This window comes from Mus musculus, chromosome 14 (genome assembly GCF_000001635.26).
Source record: "Mus musculus strain C57BL/6J chromosome 14, GRCm38.p6 C57BL/6J".
Lineage (NCBI taxonomy): Eukaryota > Metazoa > Chordata > Mammalia > Rodentia > Muridae > Mus > Mus musculus.
This window is the reverse complement of record NC_000080.6, coordinates 16,308,711-16,330,115: the sequence shown is the minus strand read 5'-3', so window position 1 is coordinate 16,330,115 and position 21,405 is coordinate 16,308,711. Positions and strand designations below refer to the sequence as shown.

Genomic DNA, 21,405 nt, shown 5'->3' with positions numbered 1-21,405 from the left:
GCCCATGGTTTCTGACAACTTTCAGGAGGGCAAAATCACACCATTGTGGTTATTTTATTAAGGGAGTGGCAAGACTTGCAGGTCGTCCAGGTCTGGGCCATGTGTGCTCCACATCCAAGGCACAGGCTGAGGTTCCTCGGTGAAGAAGTGTGAGTTCTGGAGTGGGTAGAGCTAGTTCCCCAGCTGGAAGGGCTCAGTTCTGCTTCCTGCTTCACCACCTAACCCACCTAACCGTTAGGGAAGTGCACAATTACCTTCTTATTTTGAAATTTGTTTTATATCAGTTGCCAAGGAAATCAATGATTTCTTAGAGGCTCCTTTCATCCTTACATTCCTGATAATTAATATCTTAATTAATAATTGCTCACCTAGTCTGTGTGGCAGGAGATGGAAGGTTTGGGAAGTTTAGGCCTGTGCAGTCTCCAGGGAAACTGGTTATTCTGGAAACTTTAAAATATCCCTGTACATGAAAAGAAAATAAGCACACCCAGACATTATCTACCTGAAGAAGTCTTCTTTGTCCACTGCAGCCAACCGGAGGCTGGAATCTTAATGTTGCCTAATAATGAAAGAACGTGTTCCATCCTGAAACTTTACTTTCTGCATCAGCTGGGGAGAGCAAGAAGCTGCTGGGCAAAGCACAAGGCGGTGGGATGCCTCCTGGAACCTTAGCTGCTCTGGACTCTGGAAACATGGATGCTAGGAAGATACAGGAGACTGACTTGCCAGTTCTTCCGTTTTGAGTTCTCACAGCAAGGATCCTGGGTTCTTGACAGTACAGGAAACAGAGACTTGAGAACAAAAGACTTAGACGAATTTTATCAACACCCCCGGAGTGTGCATCAGCAAGCAGGATTCCACTAAATTGGAGGAGCTGGAGCTGGAATTAAGGGCAAGGATTGTTGAGGAGGTGGGGAGGGGGCAGCTTGTAACTGCAAAGAAAGGGCTTCTAGCTAACAAAGAAAAGCAGATTAAGAGCAGAGAGGCCTCTCTGTGCTTTGCACCAGCAACCAGGTGACTGGCAAGCAGCACAGAGCCAAGGGGCCCTGGAAGATCTGTGAGTCCTAGTAACAAAGATGGAAATACACACTCTTCAACTAAACTAAAACTTCAGTTGAAGGTAAGGAAAACAAAGGCGGGGAGGGAGGTGGAAGGTGTTCTCAAAATGGGCGGTCCCTGTAACTCCCTCCAAACTGAACAACATAAGTACCTCACAAAATCCAGCTCCTGGGGACTCCCCTGAGAACCACTAAAGAACACATCAAATTCAAGACATACAAAACCCTAGGTAGCCTGAGACACAGGCTTCAGACAGCCAGCAAGCAGACAAGCCCCTCCTCCCATAAGCCACATTCCTCTTCCAGCTACAGGCCAGTCTGACCAGAGCCAAGCTGGAGCACTCCCCAGGGACAAGCAGGAATGCAAAGCAGAGCGGAATTGAGCTCTGGGAAGATTCATATCCAAGTGAGTTTTTATGAGGCTCACAAAGGACGTCAGAAAAACTAAGGCCAACTGGAGCACAGCCCCTTCTGTAAATCCCTGAGGTTGAATGAAGTGCCCCAGCTAATGAGAACTTCCTTTTGGAGAGAACTGTTCAACAAAGCTATTAGTTGCTTGGATATTGGGAGAGAAACCCAGTGATTTATTAGAGTTTGAAGAAAAGTAGAAACACTCATTCATGGTCTGAGTTCTTAAAACCTCAACTTCATCTTATCTATTGGTATGCTCCATTTTTTCCTTCTCCTCTTCCCTTCCCCTCCTCTCTTCTTCACCCCATCCTCTTTCCTCCTTTTAATCCCCCCTCCACTTCTCCTCCTCTATTGAATAAAGTCTCATATTGTAGTCCAGGCTGGTCCTGAATTTGTGGTAATCCTCCTGCCTCAGCCTCCAGACTGCTGAAATTTCCTGTGTCGAAATGTGAAATACCATCTTAAAACACTGTGATGCTGTACAAGGCGAGAAGAGAGGAAGTAGTGCTTGCTATACCTGAACCCTAAGCACCAGTTCGCACTGCCAGAGTAAAACACAGTTCTCATCTCACAGGGGATGAAAGAGTCCACTCTGGAGCCAGGTATGAATGACTATGGCCCAGGAACACAGACTCAGGTAAACCCAAAAACATGTTCAAATGTAGAAACAGGTTCATAAAAATTTCACCATTGAAGAACATAAAGTCATAAATCAAGGCTTTTTTCAAGGCCATTTATGGGACTAGAAGGTCAGAGGTTACAGTAAAGCAGTGTCAGATGCTCTCTGACAACATCCTAAGCTTTGGGTTTGGTGAAAACGTGTGGTCTAAGATATTACATTGCAAAAAGTAGTTACAAGGTTAGGTCAGGCAACAAGGAGAGACTGGCGAATGGCTAGTGTAAGGAATAAAGGCAGTCCTGTGGCTCTGCAACACTCCAGCATCCACCACCACCATGTTCTCAACACCTAGTCTGTGTGTTGTTTTAACTGTGCTCGAGCCTTTCAGACCTAAGCTGCAAAGCTTGTTCCACAGACTCTTAAAGGCCTTATGCAAGACAGCCATCATTATAGACCATCACTGAACCCTGGAAAGATGCTCTAACATCTGGTGTACTGAGGATACCAAGGTACCAACATTCCTATCAGCAATCAACTATGATGCCTTCAACCCAAATGGCAGTACGTGAGCAAACTCAATGTACTAGGGGAATCTCGGAAGCCTCTCTTCCTTGGTGTCAAAGAAAGTCCCTCAGGATACAGAAACTTCTGGGAGGTCCTGGTGGGCAGGAAGAGAACACAGAGCCCTACACAGAAGGCCTCTTGTAGAATGATAGAGAGGAACTGAATGCCTCTTCTTCATTGGCACAGCAGGGCAATACACAACTCTGGGTTGCCAAGCAGACCAGTCCCCATTGGCAGAGCAGAGAGGACATTTGAAATCCTCTCGGAGAGGCACTGATTGTGTGTGGTGCTGGTAGCTGGGGGTGGCAGGCGCGTACCTTCAAACCCCAGGATTGGTATGTACTCAGTAGATGTTCCCATGACCAAGTGAACTAAGTTCAGTCCCATCCTGTTGTAAACTTATCATGTAACACTAAACATTCAATTCAGTTTGTGCCTTGGCTTTTCCATGTGCTTAGTAGGCATGAGGCCTGAGAGAAGCTCTGTGTGAAATGTTCTGAGAAATTCAGAGTTGCCTTTCCTTTGTTTGTTACAAATTATGGGCAGGTGTCAAACTGTCAGTGTCAAAAAAGATACCATTATAGTATCTTTCTTCTGATCAAAGTCTTCTTTAGCTGGATACAGTGCCTCATGCCTGCAATCCTGGTACCCTTGAGGCAGAGGCAGAAGGACTGACAAGAGTTCAGAGCGAGACCCTGCCTTCATTTCTTTTCCTGGTACTATGGTCAACCATCACAACAAAAGCAAAGAAGAAAGGGTTTGGCAGACAGTTCAAGAGTTCACAGTTGTTGCTGATGGGAAAATCCAGGCAGCAGCAGGCATTGGAAACAGCCAGTCAAGTCAAAACCCCAACCAGGAAGCAGAGAGCAATGGCAGCTGCTGCTTAGCCCCCTTCTCTACTGAACCAATTAAGGATCTGTAGCATTACCGTCTCCAGTCAAGGAATGGAGGCACTCACAGTGGGCAGGGCTTCCCACATCAAGGAAATCAAGAGAGTCCAACACATGCACATCTCCCAGGTGATTGTAGATTTTCTCAAAAAGACAACTAACATTAACCATCACAGACTCTGTCTTAAAACCTTCCAAGCCAAAGGTTTCTCTAGCTTATGAAAACATTTTCCTCCTAAGTCAAAGCTAATCTCATTATAATACTTTAAAATCTTGAACTTAAATTGATTTATAACAAGTGAGTATTAAGAGCTTTTTGTTCTCCATTTTAAATATGCTCCACAACAATTTATTTAATTAATAGCACAGTAACCTATATATCCAGTTTTAACTGTGTTAACTACAGCTTTATCTATGACTGACTGAATACTTTTACTACAGCAAGCCTTGTGATTTTAACTAATATTTAATCTTCACAACAACTCAATAAGGATATCATTTCTTTTCTATATATGCAAAATCAGGCATTAAAATGGGACTCCAGCGAGGACAGAACAGAACCAGCCTCTGAGCAGATCTATACTTCCCAATCTTTCACTCCTCTTTTCATTCTGTCAATGAACTGACTCTACAATAGACCTATGAGGCCAGCCAGATGGTTCAGTGGGTAAAGGTTTTTGCCATACAAACTTGATGAGCTGAGTTTGATCCATGGAACCACAGAAAGATGGACAGAGAGAACCAACTCCACAGTTACTCTCACCTCCATGCACTCACTGTGGCAAGTACTCCTCTCAACTCAAATAATAATAATAATAATAATAATAATTTGAAGGAGAACTTTTAAAGATTTATTTTAGTGTGTATATTGTGTATATACATGTGTGATGGATATCTATGTATTACAGAAGAGAGTTTTGGATCTCCTGCAGCTGGAGTTACAGGTAGTTGTGACTACCATGAGTCCTGGGAATTTAGGTCTTCTGAAAAAGTAGCAAGTGCTCTTAACCACTAATCCATCTCTCTTTGCCTCACTGAAAACAGTGAAACTAAACTAGTTAACTCATTGTTTCCCCTTTTAAAAAGTTTTTTATTTTTAATTTCAAATATATCCATTTTGCCTGCCTGTATGACAGTGAACCACATGCATGCAGTACCTGCAGAGGCCATAAGAGGCTGTTGGAGCCTTTAGACCTTAAGTTATAGACAATCCTGAGTGGAATTGTGGGTGATGGGAAAACAGGGCCTGTACAAGAACAGTCAGTGTTCTTAACCACTGAACCATTGTTGCATTCCCCAAACGTTTTTCAAGACAATGTCATACATACACACACACACACACACACACACACACACACACACACACACACACACATACACACATACAAAGTCTTGGACAGACTAAAACTTTTGGCAATCCTCCTGTGTCTTCTGAGTGCTGGGATTATAGGCATGTAGCCACTGTGCAATGGACTAATTAGTTTAGAATAAGACACCTCCACCATGAGAGGCAAACATCCAAACTCACTGCTGATCCTGCCTCAGTTGGTCACACTTACTCTCCTTCATTATTTGGTATAAACTGTGTCAGATGTACAGCAGACACACAGTTTCTGACATTCTCTAAAATCAGACAACAGTTCTGATAAAGACTAAAATAAAGCAGAAAAGATTATACAGTGGTTGTCATGTAAAGATATTCCTTTAAAATTTTAAATATACACCAGGCATCACGGTAGTGCAGGTAGTACATACCTCTAATCCCTGCACCTACAAGGCTGAGGCAAGAGGATTAACTCCGAGGCCGGTTTGGGCTACCTGGTGATGTTTGAAACAAAACTGGGCTCCATTTAAAATGTCTTTTAGAGACAATTCCCACTGACAGGCATCAAAAGTCTCTACATCAGCTATTGCCTCATATATTTGGCTGATTGCACTAGGGCATGGAAAACCTGTTCTATGACTACTCTGGGTCCCTGCCAGGTTCCAGCACAGGTACTGTCTTGTACTTCAGAAGAAGAAGTGTGTAGTGTCATCACACCAGCTGGAGGCAAAAACGCTTGAGAAGCAAGTTGAATTTGGCTTGCAACCATCTGCACACATATTGAGTCTTCAATATTCTAGCAACACAATGGGTTTATATAGAAGTAGCGCCACTCTAGCCCAGGAGAGAAATATTATGCTTAGGTTACAAGCCAAGATAGTCAACAACAGCTCTAAAGAATCATGCATGTTTTAAATAACTTTGAAGCAGAAGCTGACTTCCATTTTCCTCAGTGCTTGGCATGTGTGCAACTTGACACTAACCTACACTTAGAAAATTCATAGTATGAAATTAGAAAAGCTGAAAGAGTTCTGACCAAGGAATCAAATAGTTATGTGTATTACAATCAATTGGGCAGGAACAGTTCACGTAAAGCAGTGGTTTTCAACCTTCTAAGGCTGAGACCCTCTAATACAGTTCCTCATGTTGTGGTGACCCCCAGCCATAAAATTATTTTTGTTTCTATGACAAAACTGTAATTTTGCTACTGTTATGAATCATAATGTAAATATTTTTGGAGATAGAGGTTTGCCAGAGGGGTCGTGACCCACAGATTGAGAACCACTGGCCTAGGTCATTTAATATTAGCCAGAATCATTGAATCAACTTCATTTGCCTTGTTTACTGATCAGTGTCATCCAGAAGACATAACATAGAGCTGCATTGTTAGTTAACATTATCTGACATCCTACTCTGCCTTTTAGAAGAGTTAAGAATGAGAATCAGCCTAAGATCAAAAATTTAGGTGACAGCAGATGCTGGAGAGGATGTGGAGAAAGAGGAACACTCCTCCATTGTTGGTGGGATTGCAAGCTTGAACAACCACTCTGGAAATCAGTCTGGCAGTTCCTTAGAAAATTGGACATAGTACTACCGGAGGATCCTGCAATACCTCTCCTGGGCATATATCCAGAAGATGTTCCAATTGGTAAGAAGGACACATGCTCCACTATGTTCATAGCAGTCTTATTTATAATAGCCAGAAGCTGGAAAGAACCCAGATGCCCCTCAACAGAGGAATGGATACAAAAAATGTGGTACATTTACACAATGGAGTACTACTCAGCTATTAAAAGGAATGAATTTATGAAATTCCTAGGCAAATGGTTGGACCTGGAGGGCATCATCCTGAGTGAGGTAACACAATCACAAAAGAACTCAAACGATATGTACTCACTGATAAGTGGATATTAGCCCATAAACTAAGTATACCCGAGATATAAGATACAATTTGCAAAACACATGAAACTGAAGAAGAACGAAGACCAAAGTGTGGACACTTTGCCCCTTCTTAGAATTGGGAACAATCACCCATGGAAGAAGTTACAGAGACAAAGTTTGGAGCTGAGACAAAAGGATGGACCATCTAGAGACTGCCATATCCAGGGATCCATCCCATAATTAGGCTCCAAACGATGATACCATTGCATACACTAGCAAGCGTTTGCTGAAAGGACCCTGATATAGCTGTCTCTTGTGAGACTAGGCCAGGGCCTAGCAAACACATAAGTGGATGTTCACAGTCAGCTATTGGATGGATCACAGGGCCCCCAATGGAGGAGCTAGAGAAAGTATCCAAGGAGCTAAAGAGATCTGCAACCCTGTAGGTTCAACAACATTCTGAACTAACCAGTACCCCGGAGCTCTTGACTCTAGCTGCATATGTATCAAAAGATGGCCTAGTCGGCCATCACTGGAAAGAGAGGCCCATTGGACTTGCAAACTTTATATGCCCCAGTACAGGGGGATGCCAGGGCCAAAAAGTGAAAATGGGTGGGTAGGGGAGTGTGGGGGGGAGGGCATGGGGGACTTTTGGTATAGCATTGGAAATGTAATTGAGGAAAATACGTAATTTAAAATAAATAAATAAATAAATAAATAAATAAATAAATAAATAAATAAAAAAAAGAAAGCATGGGTGAGGTGGGAATAGTTTCCTTCTGACAAGAAAATGACACAGCTTGCAATAAAAGCCAGGAACTATGCTGGCACAGAGAGAGAAAGGACAATGCCCGTGAAGCCCAAAGCACAAGTAAAAGCCCTCTCCATTTGGTTTTATCACAATAGACATTGTCTATTATTTGTCTTTGGCATCAAAATCAACCTCAATTTCTGCCATGTTCCTGTCCTCCCAGGACACTTCAGCATTGTATGAACACACAAATGAACTGCAATACATTGTTGCAAAAATTATCAAAGATACATGGAGAGAAAGGGAGCAAAAGAAGGGGAAGGGAGAGAGAGACCCCATAATGATGTCCATGGATCCCAGTATTTTAACATTTCATTCCACTGACTATTTGTCTTGGCTGTGAAGATCAATTTAATATTCCTGAGTTATAATACAATATACAGTATAATTACTTAAAAAAAATGAGAATCAGCAAGGATAGCAGAGAGAACAACATATATAGATAGACTCACCCTAGGATCCATTTTAACCAATTTACAGATTTTGCCCAACTTGCAAGATTTCATTTTATGTACCATTTTCTTTAAATCTGAGTTAATTATTCTAAAATTTGTTGATGGTTTGCTTAAGGTTAATTGTCTCAACTTTGAGAAATACTAAAGGGCCAATGGAAATCTCAGTGCAAACTTCTACACTGGGCCTAGATATCTCCTTAATCTAAAATGGGTGTGATGTCTTAGTCAGTTTTCTATTGCTGTGGGTAAGACACTATGACCAAAGCAATAGAAGAAAAATAGTTATTTCGAGCTTATAGTTTCAGAGGATTAGAGTCCATGGCCATCATGTTGAGAGCCTGGCAATCCACAGACTTAAAACAGAGTTAGCAGTGTTAACTGGGCATGCCATGGTCTTTTAAAACCTCCAGTGACACTTCTCTTCTAACAAAGTCATAGCCCCAAATCTTTCCCAAAGTGTTCCAACAACTGAGAACTGAGTGTTCAAACATTTGAACCTGTTGGAGCCATTCCCATTCAAGCCACCACATGTGGCTTGTCTTGAGTGTCCTTTAGGTCTGGGCTAGTCTATAAGGGTGCTTGAATGTGGGTGGCACTATTTCATAGGCTGTGCCCTGCAATGAGTGAAAAGGGAAAAAAGGAAAACACCAGGTGAACATCTCGGTTTTGTGACTATGCACACAATGTACAGCCACCTCAGGTGAACATCTGTCTGTTTTCTGGCTGTACACACAATGTACAGCCACCTGATATTCTTCCCACCAGGCCTTCCCTGCCATGGTAAACTGGGTCCTATCAGATGGCAAGTTCAAAGAAACTCTTCCCTTGCTTAAATAATTTTTGTCACAGCAGTGGGAAAGTAACTAATACAATGCTTAAAATCCACAGGCTCATATATTCATTTGATTTGCAAAACATCTATCCAGTAGTGCAAAACCCAACATTATAATCTGTTGTAACAGATGACAAGCACATTGGATGAACCTAAAAAAATAAAACAATAAGTCAGATTGAGTCTGCACAAGGAAGCAGAACAGGCTGACTTTCAAGTGGAGGTTGTTGAAATCATCACCTCCATACTCAATGTGGTCCAAATCACAACTAAGAAGATTCGCTAAGAAGAAGTGCAGTTAAAGTGTTAATCCCTCAGGTACTTCATTGTCAGTGGTCATACCAGTAATGGCACAGTGCTTTTAGCAGTAGTCATTTTCCATAATTAACAGTTCATGCTCAGGACTCACAGGCACAAGTTAAAAACGGATTCAGAGGCTCGTGTTTGGAAACCTGACCATGCTGTGGTCTAGCCAGCAATCACCATTTGGGGAAATTCCACGCCATAAGTGGGATGGGGAGTTCACTTGTGAAGAACAGAAGAAATGTTTGAGCTGAGGACTAACATGAGTCCGTAGACATTTTGTTTGTTTTTGTTTGTCAAGACAGAGTTTTCTCTGTGCAGTCCTGGCTGACCTGTAGCTCTGTAGACCAGGCTGACTTGGAACTTGCAGAGATCCACCTGCCTCTGCCTCCTGAGTGCTGGGATTAAAGGTGTGCATCACCACCACTCAGTTCAGTAGACTATTTAAAGATCATGTGCTTTACAGTGCTATGTTCTAGAATGTTCTGGAGAGAGACACCAGCTACAGAAACAAAACGAGGAAGTATGAGGGCTTATTTCTATATTGTGAGATTGGAAAGGAATGCATGGAGGATAGTAATGTTTTAGAAACACCCAGAAAGGAATTGAGGAGGCACAAGTGATAGTGAAGGGAACTGAGGCAAGGATTCGCCACAAATTAGCCTGTGGGATGCCTTGCTGGTGATCAGTCATCTGGCTATGTGATTTTTTTTAACTTTAAGTGTCTACTAGGATTTCATTAGATAAGGCTACTAGGAACAGGTGATTTCTTAACACACTTACTTCCTGCTAATTATAACAAGCAAGGTATAATATTTATTGCTGTTTGTTTGTTTATTTATTTATTACAGAAAGCTGGGGTTTAGCCTTGTCTTTAAGACCTTTCTTTCCTAAGCAGTGTTGACTACATCTGATCAAAGTACAGCTGCTACACGGAAGTGCTGCCTCCACTGGCAAGTTATAGGAGATAGGGGCCCACTCATGACAACCACTGTCTTTCACAACCTCTGGCAGCTCTAAGAGCTCTGGGGAATAAAAGATGGGGGTAAAAAGGTTTACAGTCACATGTCCTTGCAAAGTCACCGCCATCCTGCAAGGCCAAGCATATCTGCCATGGGTGAGGGATGCCCTCTCCTAGTCTCAGTGTATTCATCTTTACACTAGAGTGAAAAGGCAATGGGAAGAGGAAGTGCATCCCTATACTAATTGCATCCAAAAGCTCCAGCTGCTTTCACCCAAAAGTGTAATCCAAAAGGAGTCCAGGGAAGACCCAGTACTGAGGGGGTAGCAGAAGCCAGAGCTCTCAAACCAGTGAACCTTTGCAAGTGAAGATTTGTTTGGACAAAGGGGTATACTGTGGGACACACTGTAACATACTGCAGCTTCCATGGAGAGATTTTTTTCTTTTCTGTTTTTATTTTTTGTTTTCTTTTGGTGTGGGGGAGGTTGCAAGAGTGGAGAGCATATACAAAGGGACGGGGAGATGAGTGGGATTGCGGTGCATGATGGGAAATTCACAAACATTTAATAAAAAAAATTTTTTTTTAAGGCCTCAAACTTTCTGCTTACACGCTCCCACTGTGATCTTGGTGCTGCACGGAGACTGAGTGGCTTATTAGGGTTCTATAGCACACAGCATAGGAAGGCATCCAGGCCTAGCAGGAGAGAAGAGAGGAAGGCATACAGCACCCTGGTGTTGGCAGAGCATAAAGGTGACATCTCCAGGTGTTGCTAATACAGGAAACTGGGCTGCTAGTGACATCATCTCAGAACTGTTCTAGGTATTTTTTAAAATACTGAATTTTTTAAAAAGTATTTTCTTTTCTTGCCATTTATTATTTTGTCGTAGGAAATCTGGCACAAACAAAAGAGGAAACCAATCAAATTACTGACATATTTAGCCTGCATGAGTTCTTGACTAAATATGTCAATGGAAATTAGGGGTCTACCCACTTTGTGTCTCTGCAGAGTAGCTCCACAGACAGAGTATGAACCAACCAAGCAAAGGACAAGTGGGCGGGCACTCAAGAGTAGTCCCTGCTTTCTTATCTCCTCTGCAAGCTTGGTCTGAGAGAAGAAACTACAAAAGGCTGGAATTACACCTTTTTCATTAAAACCAACAAATAAGCAAAGGCAGCCAGAATGCCATGGGAAATGACAAAGACAAAGCCCATTGGTAAACTATTGAGGAAACCAAAAATAACCAAATTTAATCACTGTAACCATTGTAATCTCCCAAATATTAGCTATTAGTCTGGAAATGGCCGGCTTGTTGAGAGCACAACTTCTTCCTTGAGAAAAGGAAAGCACCAGAGACAGGGTGTAGGAGTTCCAGGCTGTAATCGTAGCTCTCAGAGACCAAGGCAGGAGAATTGCCATGTGCTGAGTTCCAGAAAAAAAAAAATGGACCAAGCATCTGGGAGAGCCTGAGAGGGGTGAGTGCTCACTGGGCTGTGAGTACCTCAGTCTGAATATTCAAAACACACATAAACTTGTGTGCCATCACACACATGCAAAAACACTACTCCTGAGGCAAGACAGCAAGCAGGGACAGAATTCCCGGATGCTTGCAGGTCACATCCCCTGGTATATGCAGGACCACACCAGAGAGATCCAAACTCCAGGCAGGTGGAAGGCAAGGATCAGCAGCTGAACTTGTTCTCTGAGCTCTATGTTCTGTACTGTGGCACCATGCACCTGCTTGTGTGCTCGCTCCCCTCCCTTCCCACATACTCAAGACAGGGACTTCTTAATAAATTCACTAGCCTGAGTCTAAGAATTTTGACACAAAAATCACCGGTGTAGCCCAGAGTTCTATCTCTCTAATGCCTCCTCCTTCTGGTGAGCAGTCCTGGTGCTATGGGTGGGATGCAATCCTCATCCTACGGTCTGATATGTCTAATGATCCCAGGCTCTAGGCACCAGCAAAAAAGAAGAAAAAAGAAAAAAAAAAAGAAAAAAAGAAGGAGCAGAAATATCAAATATACATTTTCTTTTCTTCCTGGTTCAATTTATGCATTCTCATTGTAAAATATACTAAAACATAAACCAACAGTTCACAGAAGGGATTATTTCATAAATAGAAGTATAATTTACTCAGTATGTAATTCATTCTGTGATGAGGGAACTAAAAATTATATTTTTATCAGGAAACAAGGCTTAAATACATTCAATCTGAGAAAAACAATTAACATACACTCACAAAGCAAAATGAAGTTTCCATAAATAAACTTAAAAAAAAAAAACTCATGGTTTATTATGTGAAGCATTTGAGAAGTCAGGTGTCGAATGGTTCTAGTTGTAAGAGCCATTCCTTTCTCTAAATCTGTGAATACCTAGAGCCAAGGGTCTATGGAACAAGGAGGGAGAGCAGAAAAAATGGTGCTGAGCAACTAGGGGCTGAGGTTCTCACACCCACCTATCTGGAGAGAAGAAGTCTGGTGTTTAGAGTAGGGCATGTAGGCATACATCTATAATCCCAAGGGGGAGACTGCAGCAGGAGAGTTGTGCCAGGGCAGACAAGGCTACACAGCAGACTCCATGCCCCAAAGGAGGGCACACATTAGGTTCTCACTGGGTCTTTGGGTAGCTCCTCTGCTTCTTACTATTTTCAGAAGACATTTTATTAAGGAAATGCTGGGCCTTCCCCCAGCAGGAGAGGGCAGGCACTCCACAGTCGGTGTCGTGAGATGCTTGAGTCCCAGCAAAAGTGCAGCTTCATTTCCTCAGCCACAAAGTTCTGGAACTCACTACCTCACAACTCATGCTACAAAGCTCTCCATCACTATTCCTCTTCAGCATTTAAAGTTTCAAATTTGAGATTACAGGAATTGTGAGATCCTTGCTGGCTATGTTTATTAATAGGAAATCAAAGGCTGTCTTTGTTCCTTAAGTCTTTTATATCTGCAAGGGATATCACACCATTTCAGACAACAGTGTTTCTCCATCCAGGAATTCAGTATGAGAAATATGCCTTTGTTTCCAAACATTCACTTCCACAAAGCCTAGATCATTCCCAAATAGTAAGCTCACTGATGTCACACAGGACATCCTGCTCTAGGTCATATTTAAGAGCCGTCTTCAGCATACTATTTATGGCTGCTAGGCTGCTTCCTTTTCTTCCTGCTAAGTCTCTTTCCTAGTAGGAATGGCTTCAGTACTTATAAAGTAATAGAAGGTATTCATCTTCCCAAGCACACTTGATAGAGAGGATAGATTCCACTCTGTGGTGTTTTCTGATAATCATAAATTGGCAAGCAAATATCAAGGTGGGGATCTTATATTATAGGGTCTCTCCTGCATTGAGGATGACAAACTTCAGGTCTAACCAAATGACTGGAGCATCAGCTTGCAGAAGGATGATAATTCATTCCATGCACACAGGCTTAAACATATGCAGATCAGTAGTGTCTTAGTATTTATTTGCACAGCCAGAGACCACACAATAAACAAACTCTAAATTTCTGATGGCAGGTGCTTTTGGAGAAGGGGGTACCCAACTATCTGGGTACCAAGAAAATAATGAGAGGTGCCTTTGGAGAAGGGGAGAGGGGAACAAGAGGGTCCTGAGGAGCTCTTGGTACTGTTGTTTTTCATTAGAAGATGTAGATGAAAGCAAAAGTTTATATTACTTAAGGATTTCTTGTATCATTTATGTTTGGGGGGTATATGCTCATGAGTGACAAACAGCAGGAAGCACTCTTAACCACAGAGTCATCTCTCCAGTCCCAAGTTCTTCATACTCTTGAGAGGAAAATACATTGTTTCATACCGTACTATCTTTAGTTTTATTATTTTTGCAATTTTTTGTATTAGTTTTTAACAGTAGGATAATTAAATAATGGCAGAGGTATCTGGAAAGAACAATAAAGATAGTAATGACTTTCTTCTTTTTTTCCCCTTTGGGTTTTTCAAGACAAGGTTTCTCTGTGTAGCTTTGGCAATCCTGAAACTCACTCTGTACACTAGACTGTCCTCAAGCTCATGGAGATCCACCTGCCTCGGCTTCCCAAGTGTTGGGATTAAAGGCACAGGACACCTCACCATCCTTTTTTTAAAATACGGTTTTTCTATGTAGTCAAACTGACCTGGACCACTCAGTCCTGTTTCAGTTTCTTGATACTGGAATTACAACTATGTGCCACCATGGTCATAGCCTAATGATGATTTATTTTCTTTAAACTGAGAATGCTCTAGAGAGCTGGCCAGCTCTGTAGAGATGGTTTCCCAAAGTGCAACAAGAATACACTTTTCAAAATACTCTGAGCCACTTATAGTTTGATTTTAAAGACAGCAACAAAAACTGAGTACATTTGTTTCACAGGCAATTGGAAGAAACCGAGGAAAGACAGGAACTAACACAGAGACTCTTATTTTGGTATTGATAAGAACGATTGCTGGAAGCTTTAGCAACCTCTTCATGGGTCCTAAGTTGCTGCAATGTTAAGGATAGCTGCCTCTTCACAAACTACTCAGCATTTCTAACTATCTTTGCTTAAGCAACTTGCATTTTAAAAAAAAATCTATATTAAATGGCTGAAATATAAACATAAAGCTATAAAGTGAAGATTCTCATAGGGCAGAACACTTCTACGCAGGTAACTCTTATATGGGACTGTGTACAAAAATCCATGATCAAATAAAATGTGGAGTGTATTGGTTTGACTTCGATTTTTACATTTGATCTACACGGAATCAGAATATTTAAGAACATGGGTGCAAATATATTAGAAAAGAGTGACTGGCACGAGATGTCACTGAAGCTGGGGGTTTACAGAGGGAGGGTTGGGGCCTGCAGGGATTCTTGTCCTAGAGAAGGCTTTGCCAGCTGCTCCTACATGGGGGTATAGGCCTGTACAGATACAGGCTTTGCCAGCTGCTCCTACATGGGGGTGTAGGCCTGTACAGATACAGGCTTTGCCAGCTGCTCCTGTTTGGGGTATGGGTCTGTACAGATAGACTACAGCAGCCACCACATATCACTTCTTAACATGCATGCAAAATCCAGATGTTATGTCAAATATCTTCATTTAAAAGTTTCAGTTGAAAAATACTGGAGACAAGCCACCACTGTGAATTGTACACAATGCCCGGAAAGAGGAAGAAAGCTGGGACAACTATGAAGCTAACAGTTGTGGCACAGATCTACAGAAGAAAATTCCTGGAATTTCTAAAGCTTAGGCAGCAGGATCCAGAGTTCAAGGCTAGCTTGGGCTACCACCAACACTGCCTCAAACCCCAATAAAACAAAATAGAAAGGCAAGGTGAGGCTCTTACAGGATTTTATAATGACTATAGTGAAGTGAGAAGAGAGGTAGGCTTGGTTTACATCTTCAAAAAAGAAAAAGGAAGAACTCAAAAGAATATATAAACAGGAAATTAGCAGAAAGCAAAACTAGCTAAGGAAAGTGGCCTCTGAAGTGGCCCCTGCATCTAGTGGCACCTGAGAAATCGACCTCACAGTAAATCTCCAGGGTTTCATATGGCAGGATCGTAAACATGGCACACTTACCATAGTTATCCATTGCTGTGTAACAATCGTTCCATGTCTCTTAAGGCCACTTATTCTCAAGGCTCCGGCACATGCTAGGAATGCAGCAGTGCTGGTCCTGAGTGGCACAGCTCTGACCTGTGCAGCACACTCTCAGGAAGTGCAGCCTCAGAGCCCCTGCGGAAGGGCTAGTCAGTGCTGGCTTTTAGAGTGAAGGGCCATCTCTTCCTTTTCTGGAGTTAGCTGGATTATCCCAGAGTCACAGAGGAGAGCCTTTCCAGAGTCAGCAGGCCTTTAATGACGGACCTCAGAAGATCACAAGCATACATTCATCAGCTGACTGGACACAGAGCCTGCTCTAATTTTGTGTGGAATGGGAACAAGGGACTTCAGAGGCAGGGAACACTGGCTGGCTGCCACCACTGCAATTTAGCTTTTGCAAAAAAGGGAGGACATTGCTGTTCGTTAATACCATTGTTAAGTGTATAGCCACCAAAATATTAAATGCACATATCTTTGCATATATTCTATGTGAAATATGTATAAGGATGTTCTACACAATAAATCTAGCAATAAAAAGAAAACAACAGTCTGTAAATAAAGTGACAGTATAAATTACAAAACAGTGTGGTATAAAATGAGGAGATTAATGACTGGAAATGAACAGATTTCTAAAAGTGTTAATAAAGCTAGCAGAGAGAGGCTGCACATCCATAGAGAAAAAAACCCAAAGATATGAAAGCTGATCTATGCACACAGGTGAAGCCCACAGGAAGTCTTGGGTATCCCACATCAGTAGTCTTGCTGGTCACCTCTGGAAATAGTATAGGGTTGGGGGTGGAGGCAGCAATTTTTATTTTCATGACTATCTTGTTTGAATTTTTAGCTAAAATAACTTTACCAATTGAAGCATTTGTGTAGCTGCCTGCGGCCACGGGAACTGGGTTCCTCTGAAAGGCAGGCTGGGGCTAAAAGAGATCAGATGGTGAGAAAAGAGGCCAAGACAAACCTTTCTGTTCAAAGCCTCTGAAGTTTACTGAGAGTCTGTGTTTATAAAGAGGGTAGGCCCATCCCCTGCCAGCTCAATCTTGGTGCCTGGAGCTAGCCCGTAGGTGATCTACAGGGTGTGTCTCCGGAACAATGTCTCAAGTACCTCTCAGCAGGAAGCAGAGTCTTGGAGAAGAGCAAATAGAGCCATCAAGGTCAGAAGGCTCTACCCTAGGTAATCTCCTTCTCAGTGGCAGCAAGGTCAAAGTCTGGATCAGCCTGCTTCAAGACTACACATTTGAAGACTGATAAGGTAGCTGGAGTAGCAACTCATAGTGTGACATTTCTGTGACATGCCCTGTCAGGCCTTACAGTAGCAGCTATTTAGTTTTTCAAAACTTTCTGGATTACTTATGAATTTCCTGTTAATTAGACTTTGCAGATTTCTAGAGTCTTGGGGATAAAGGTCAAGTGTGGTGGTTCATCCCTGAAATTCTATCATGTGGCAATCTGAGGGAAGAGGATTGTCCCCAGTTTGAGGCCAGCATGAGTTACAGAGACTCTATCTCAGAACTACATAGGCTTTTGAGGGAAGAGCAAATTAAGAAGGAAAATTAAGATCTCATTGTACAGTTAGCTCCCATTTAGCTTTTCAATTTGGTATCTATACATTGGGGATGAGATAAAGTAGTTGTGGCCAATCTAGAGGAAACACCCACGTGTAATAAATCAGCTGGACTTTGTAGTGGCTTAGTCTTCATTTCTTTCAAAAGCATTTAAGGAAGGCATGCTTGAATCTCCTAATTTATACATAAATAAGACCAAAAAAAAAAAAAACCCCAAAACTTCTATTATTATAGACTCTCCAAATTTAGAATAGCTTATATTGAATTAACTGGTTCTAAAAACACTGCTGTTGAGTATCCTAGAATATCCATAAAATGGTACCCACAAACTCCTGAGTCTATGGCCTTACACTTCAGGAAGATGGTCTTGGGAGAGAATCCTGCCTGTAGTGACATTTAAGAAACTGTTTGGATGGGTCAAGACTAGCTTTGTTTGTTGATGAGGGTTTTTGTGGTGAAACTATGACAAGCCTAAACTAGCTTACAGCTAATCTTAAGGGCCTCAAAATTCCACGACAAGGTGAATGTTCCCTAGGGCTCTGTCATTCAGAGGCACTTAGTGTTTTGTAAAGTGCCTGACCATTTATGCTGCTACAAATAATTTGAAGTTTGAGACTTCCTGAATATTGATACTTAAGACATAAAAGTTCAGCTACATAAGCTACTTGAAAAATTAAACAAGGTAGGTTTATTTTTGAGACAGGGTCTCATGTAGCCAAGCATAGCTTTGTATTCTTTCTTGATCATCCTTTATTCAGTTTATCTATTCTTTTGTGTGTCATGGTAGAAAATATTTATGAGGAAAAGCGAAATACAACTTTTTAGGAAGGGAGCACTTCTCAAAAGTTGGCCTACTATTTACTGGTAAACACCTAAAGATGCTGGTTTTAAATGGGAGAGATGAGGTTTAGAGACAATTGCTACTCTTTCACTCTATAAGATTCCAGTATTTTTATTGATTTGGTATTAAATCCTATAGCTAGAAACAGATTCACGCAGCTTAAACTATAGTGACCTACTCTATAGTATATCACAGCATGTCTCAAACAGTATCTGCTTTCTGCTTAATGGTTTTAGATTTCAGTCACATCACTTAATCTTCTCATACAAGACAGTTTCAAAGCCAAGAATATTTTATTCAATGAGGTATCTTATAATTCAAAGGTAAAGAATACCCAAGTTCCCATGCATTATGGAACTTGCAAAGTATCTTTAAATAAACTGTTAGTAATAAATGTCTGAAAAACCAGTATATACTGAGGTAGTTTTCAATATTCCTCATACCCAGGAAAGCCAATTTTTAGGCAAGGTAAGCACTGAAAAGGCATAAAGCAAAAATAATCCATTTTATTTTTTAACTGTCCAGATATTTACAATGATAAAAACCTTCATGCATCATATGACATAAGATACTTGACTTTGACAGTTATTCAAAATTGAGAATGTTTGGAAAAATCTAATCAGAAAATGTTAAGTAACTAGTAGCCCTAGATTGTATCACATTCATGAACAGCATTTAATCATGAATACCATCATTTTCACTTACAACTTTAGTAACAGTGTTTAGATTAGAATTTCATACAGTTACTTTATGCCAAATATTTTATGCCAAATTCTAATCACAGGCAGAAGTTAGCATTTAATTGAAGATTTCTTATGGTCCACACTATGAAGATATACTTTAATGAGGATTACATGATGTACAGCCAGCAAAAGAAACCTGTTGCACAGGATGGTGAACTGCCAACTAGATACACACTGAGCTAATACACTACTGGAGGCCATGGCGGGTCGGTGATTGTAGCCAGCATTTCCCTGAAGTTCAGGCTTTCAGAGGTCATTGAACGTTATAATTATTTCCAAGCCATTTTCTCCACTGTCATTTAAGCTTTGTCTAAACAGTTGGGTATGTTGCCAAGCAACGTCTCCATCTCCTCTGCTTAACTCTGCTTCTAATGTAACCTCTGTGGCACCAGAAAAATCATTATAGGAACGTAGATTTTTATCTGTTGGAGGGAAAAAAAGAATTTACAATTGAGTTTTGGTAGTTTGAAAAACGAGGAGAAGTTTCAAATGTACCTCTTATAGGACTGATAGAGTTTAAAATCCCCTCTTAAAAACAGGTATTTTTCTTTATAGAAGAAATATATTCTTTGTAACAAAGAGGTTATTTTTCTTCCTGAATTTTTTCACCACACACACACACACACTCACACACACACACACACACACCAGCCTGTCTAATACAAAATGAGATGAAATGAATTTTAATATAGTTATATGAGTAACTCTTCAGTACACCTCAATGAAATGCATACAGCCCTGAGTGTCAGGCAAATGGTCACTTCCTGTGAACACTGTAGTTGGACCTACCTCCCAGCAGGTTGACTTGAGCTGTCTCAGATCGCAGTTTCCACCTCACTGATCCAGACTCAAAGCTTTGGCTACTTGTGCGGATGGAAACAGTATCTACTTTTAGACCAGCTGACCCACATTCAAACTTCCAGGAAATATAAGCAAAAGATGATCCTTCTTTTCGGGCCAAATAAACCTAGAAAATTTGGGGCAAGTGGGAGGAACTTTCAGAAGAAATTAAATAATGTAGAAAATGAGAGTCTTATCATTGCAGAATACTTTGAACAAAGGGTAATTAAAAATGAAAATTTCCCCACTAAAAAGATGCTTAATACTATAATTTTTCTTGCTATTAGCAATATATCCTATGGCATCTTTTTGTGCATATAAAAAGCTATTATAATACATATGTCCCCTAAAGTATAATCTGTTTAGAGGTTTATTACTTAAAGCAAGCACCGAGAAAGACAATGCTGAACATGACTGTCCTTCCAAATAACTGCCCCACTGACTCATCTCCTCAAGTCAGTATTTTAAAACACGCTTCTGATGACAGTGATGCCACAGGCTCTCAAAGAACATGACACAGCTCAGCCACCACCAAGGGCCGTGGAAGTGACATACAGGTCTGCCTTTCCAGTGAACCACCCCTTCTCACTTGAAACAGTCATAGCTTAAGGTGCTCAGGTCTACTGGCTGTTTCCAGTATATCCCTGTCACAGCCAAACTTCCTTATGTGTCATGAAACTCACATCTCTACCTGGGTTTTCTGTAGCTCAACCCCCTTACTCAGGCCTGACTGTAAGAATCTCACTCTATTCTCTTACTCTGTGTCTGTATGAGAAGAGATGTTCTATAAGAGGCCCTTTCTCACTATGCTGCACTAGCTATGCATGATAGTATCTGCTCTTGCTGCCCAACACCTCTCTCATCAGGTTTGAGTTTTAGGTTCCATGTCCTCCATGGCATCTGCCTAGTCTATGTACCTCAGATCGCAGGCTCTTGCCTTAAGTCTGTCAGTGTCCAAGGTCCTTCAACACTTCATCATGCCTAGACTTGCCAAACTTTCCTTACTTCAGTGTAATTATTTGTGTTTTGTCTAATGGAACCACATCAAAAGGACTGTGTGGGTATAAGCTCTGGATTCATGGGGAAGGGGAATTTCTAATAAACATGAAGTACTTATTAGGCATTAAAGCTATGTAATTTATATAATACACACAAATGGACAGATATGCAAATTAGACTGGTTCATTTAGAAACATAACTGATAGTCTTTAGATGTAGGGCAAATGGCTGAAGGACCAACTATGGACTATCTTCCTGTATGTGCTACTCTGTTGTCTAGTTCTATCATCAGGTAAGAACAACAGTGACTAGCATTTACTTGCTGTCCTTCTTCTTGGTTAAATATGCTTGTATGAACTGTTTTTGTCAACTTGACTCACACCTAGATATATTTGGGAAGAGGGAATCTTAATTGAGAAAATTACCCTTCCAGAATACTCCAAATGACAGAAGAAAGTAGAATATAAAGAAAAACATGTGATTCTATAGTTCTTAGTTCATATTCAACAATATAATTAAGGTTTACATTAATATGCAAGTGGCTGAAAATAACTTACCAATGTAAGGTAATGTTGCCAAGTAGTGAAAGGAAATAAACCTTGAGACCTGTGATTCATGTAATATATGTCAAAAAGCCCAAAGAGTTGTTTGTGAACTTTGAAATCAGGGGCTAAAAACATAGCAGAACAGGCTAGGACATGCCCGGGCAGGCCCGTCGTTACATGTCCTGA

At 41.2% G+C, this 21,405-nt stretch overlaps 1 protein-coding gene across 3 annotated transcripts in view; it reads right to left on the bottom strand.

The window, feature by feature from the left end:
- Positions 1 to 18,189: 18,189 nt before the first annotated feature.
- Positions 18,190 to 21,405, bottom strand: part of Ngly1 (N-glycanase 1) — a 62,613-nt gene continuing 59,397 nt past the window's right edge. For 2 of the 3 annotated variants that reach the window (NM_001362432.1, NM_001362433.1), the window contains 2 exons: positions 19,625 to 19,802; positions 18,579 to 19,257 (listed from right to left, as the gene is read on the bottom strand). In NM_001362432.1, the coding sequence (NP_001349361.1) occupies positions 19,082 to 19,257; positions 19,625 to 19,802 (354 nt within the window). In that variant the 3' untranslated portion in view covers positions 18,579 to 19,081. Of the gene's footprint in view, positions 19,258 to 19,624; positions 19,803 to 21,405 lie in introns of all 3 variants that reach the window. The other variant, NM_021504.3, reaches the window with a different exon arrangement.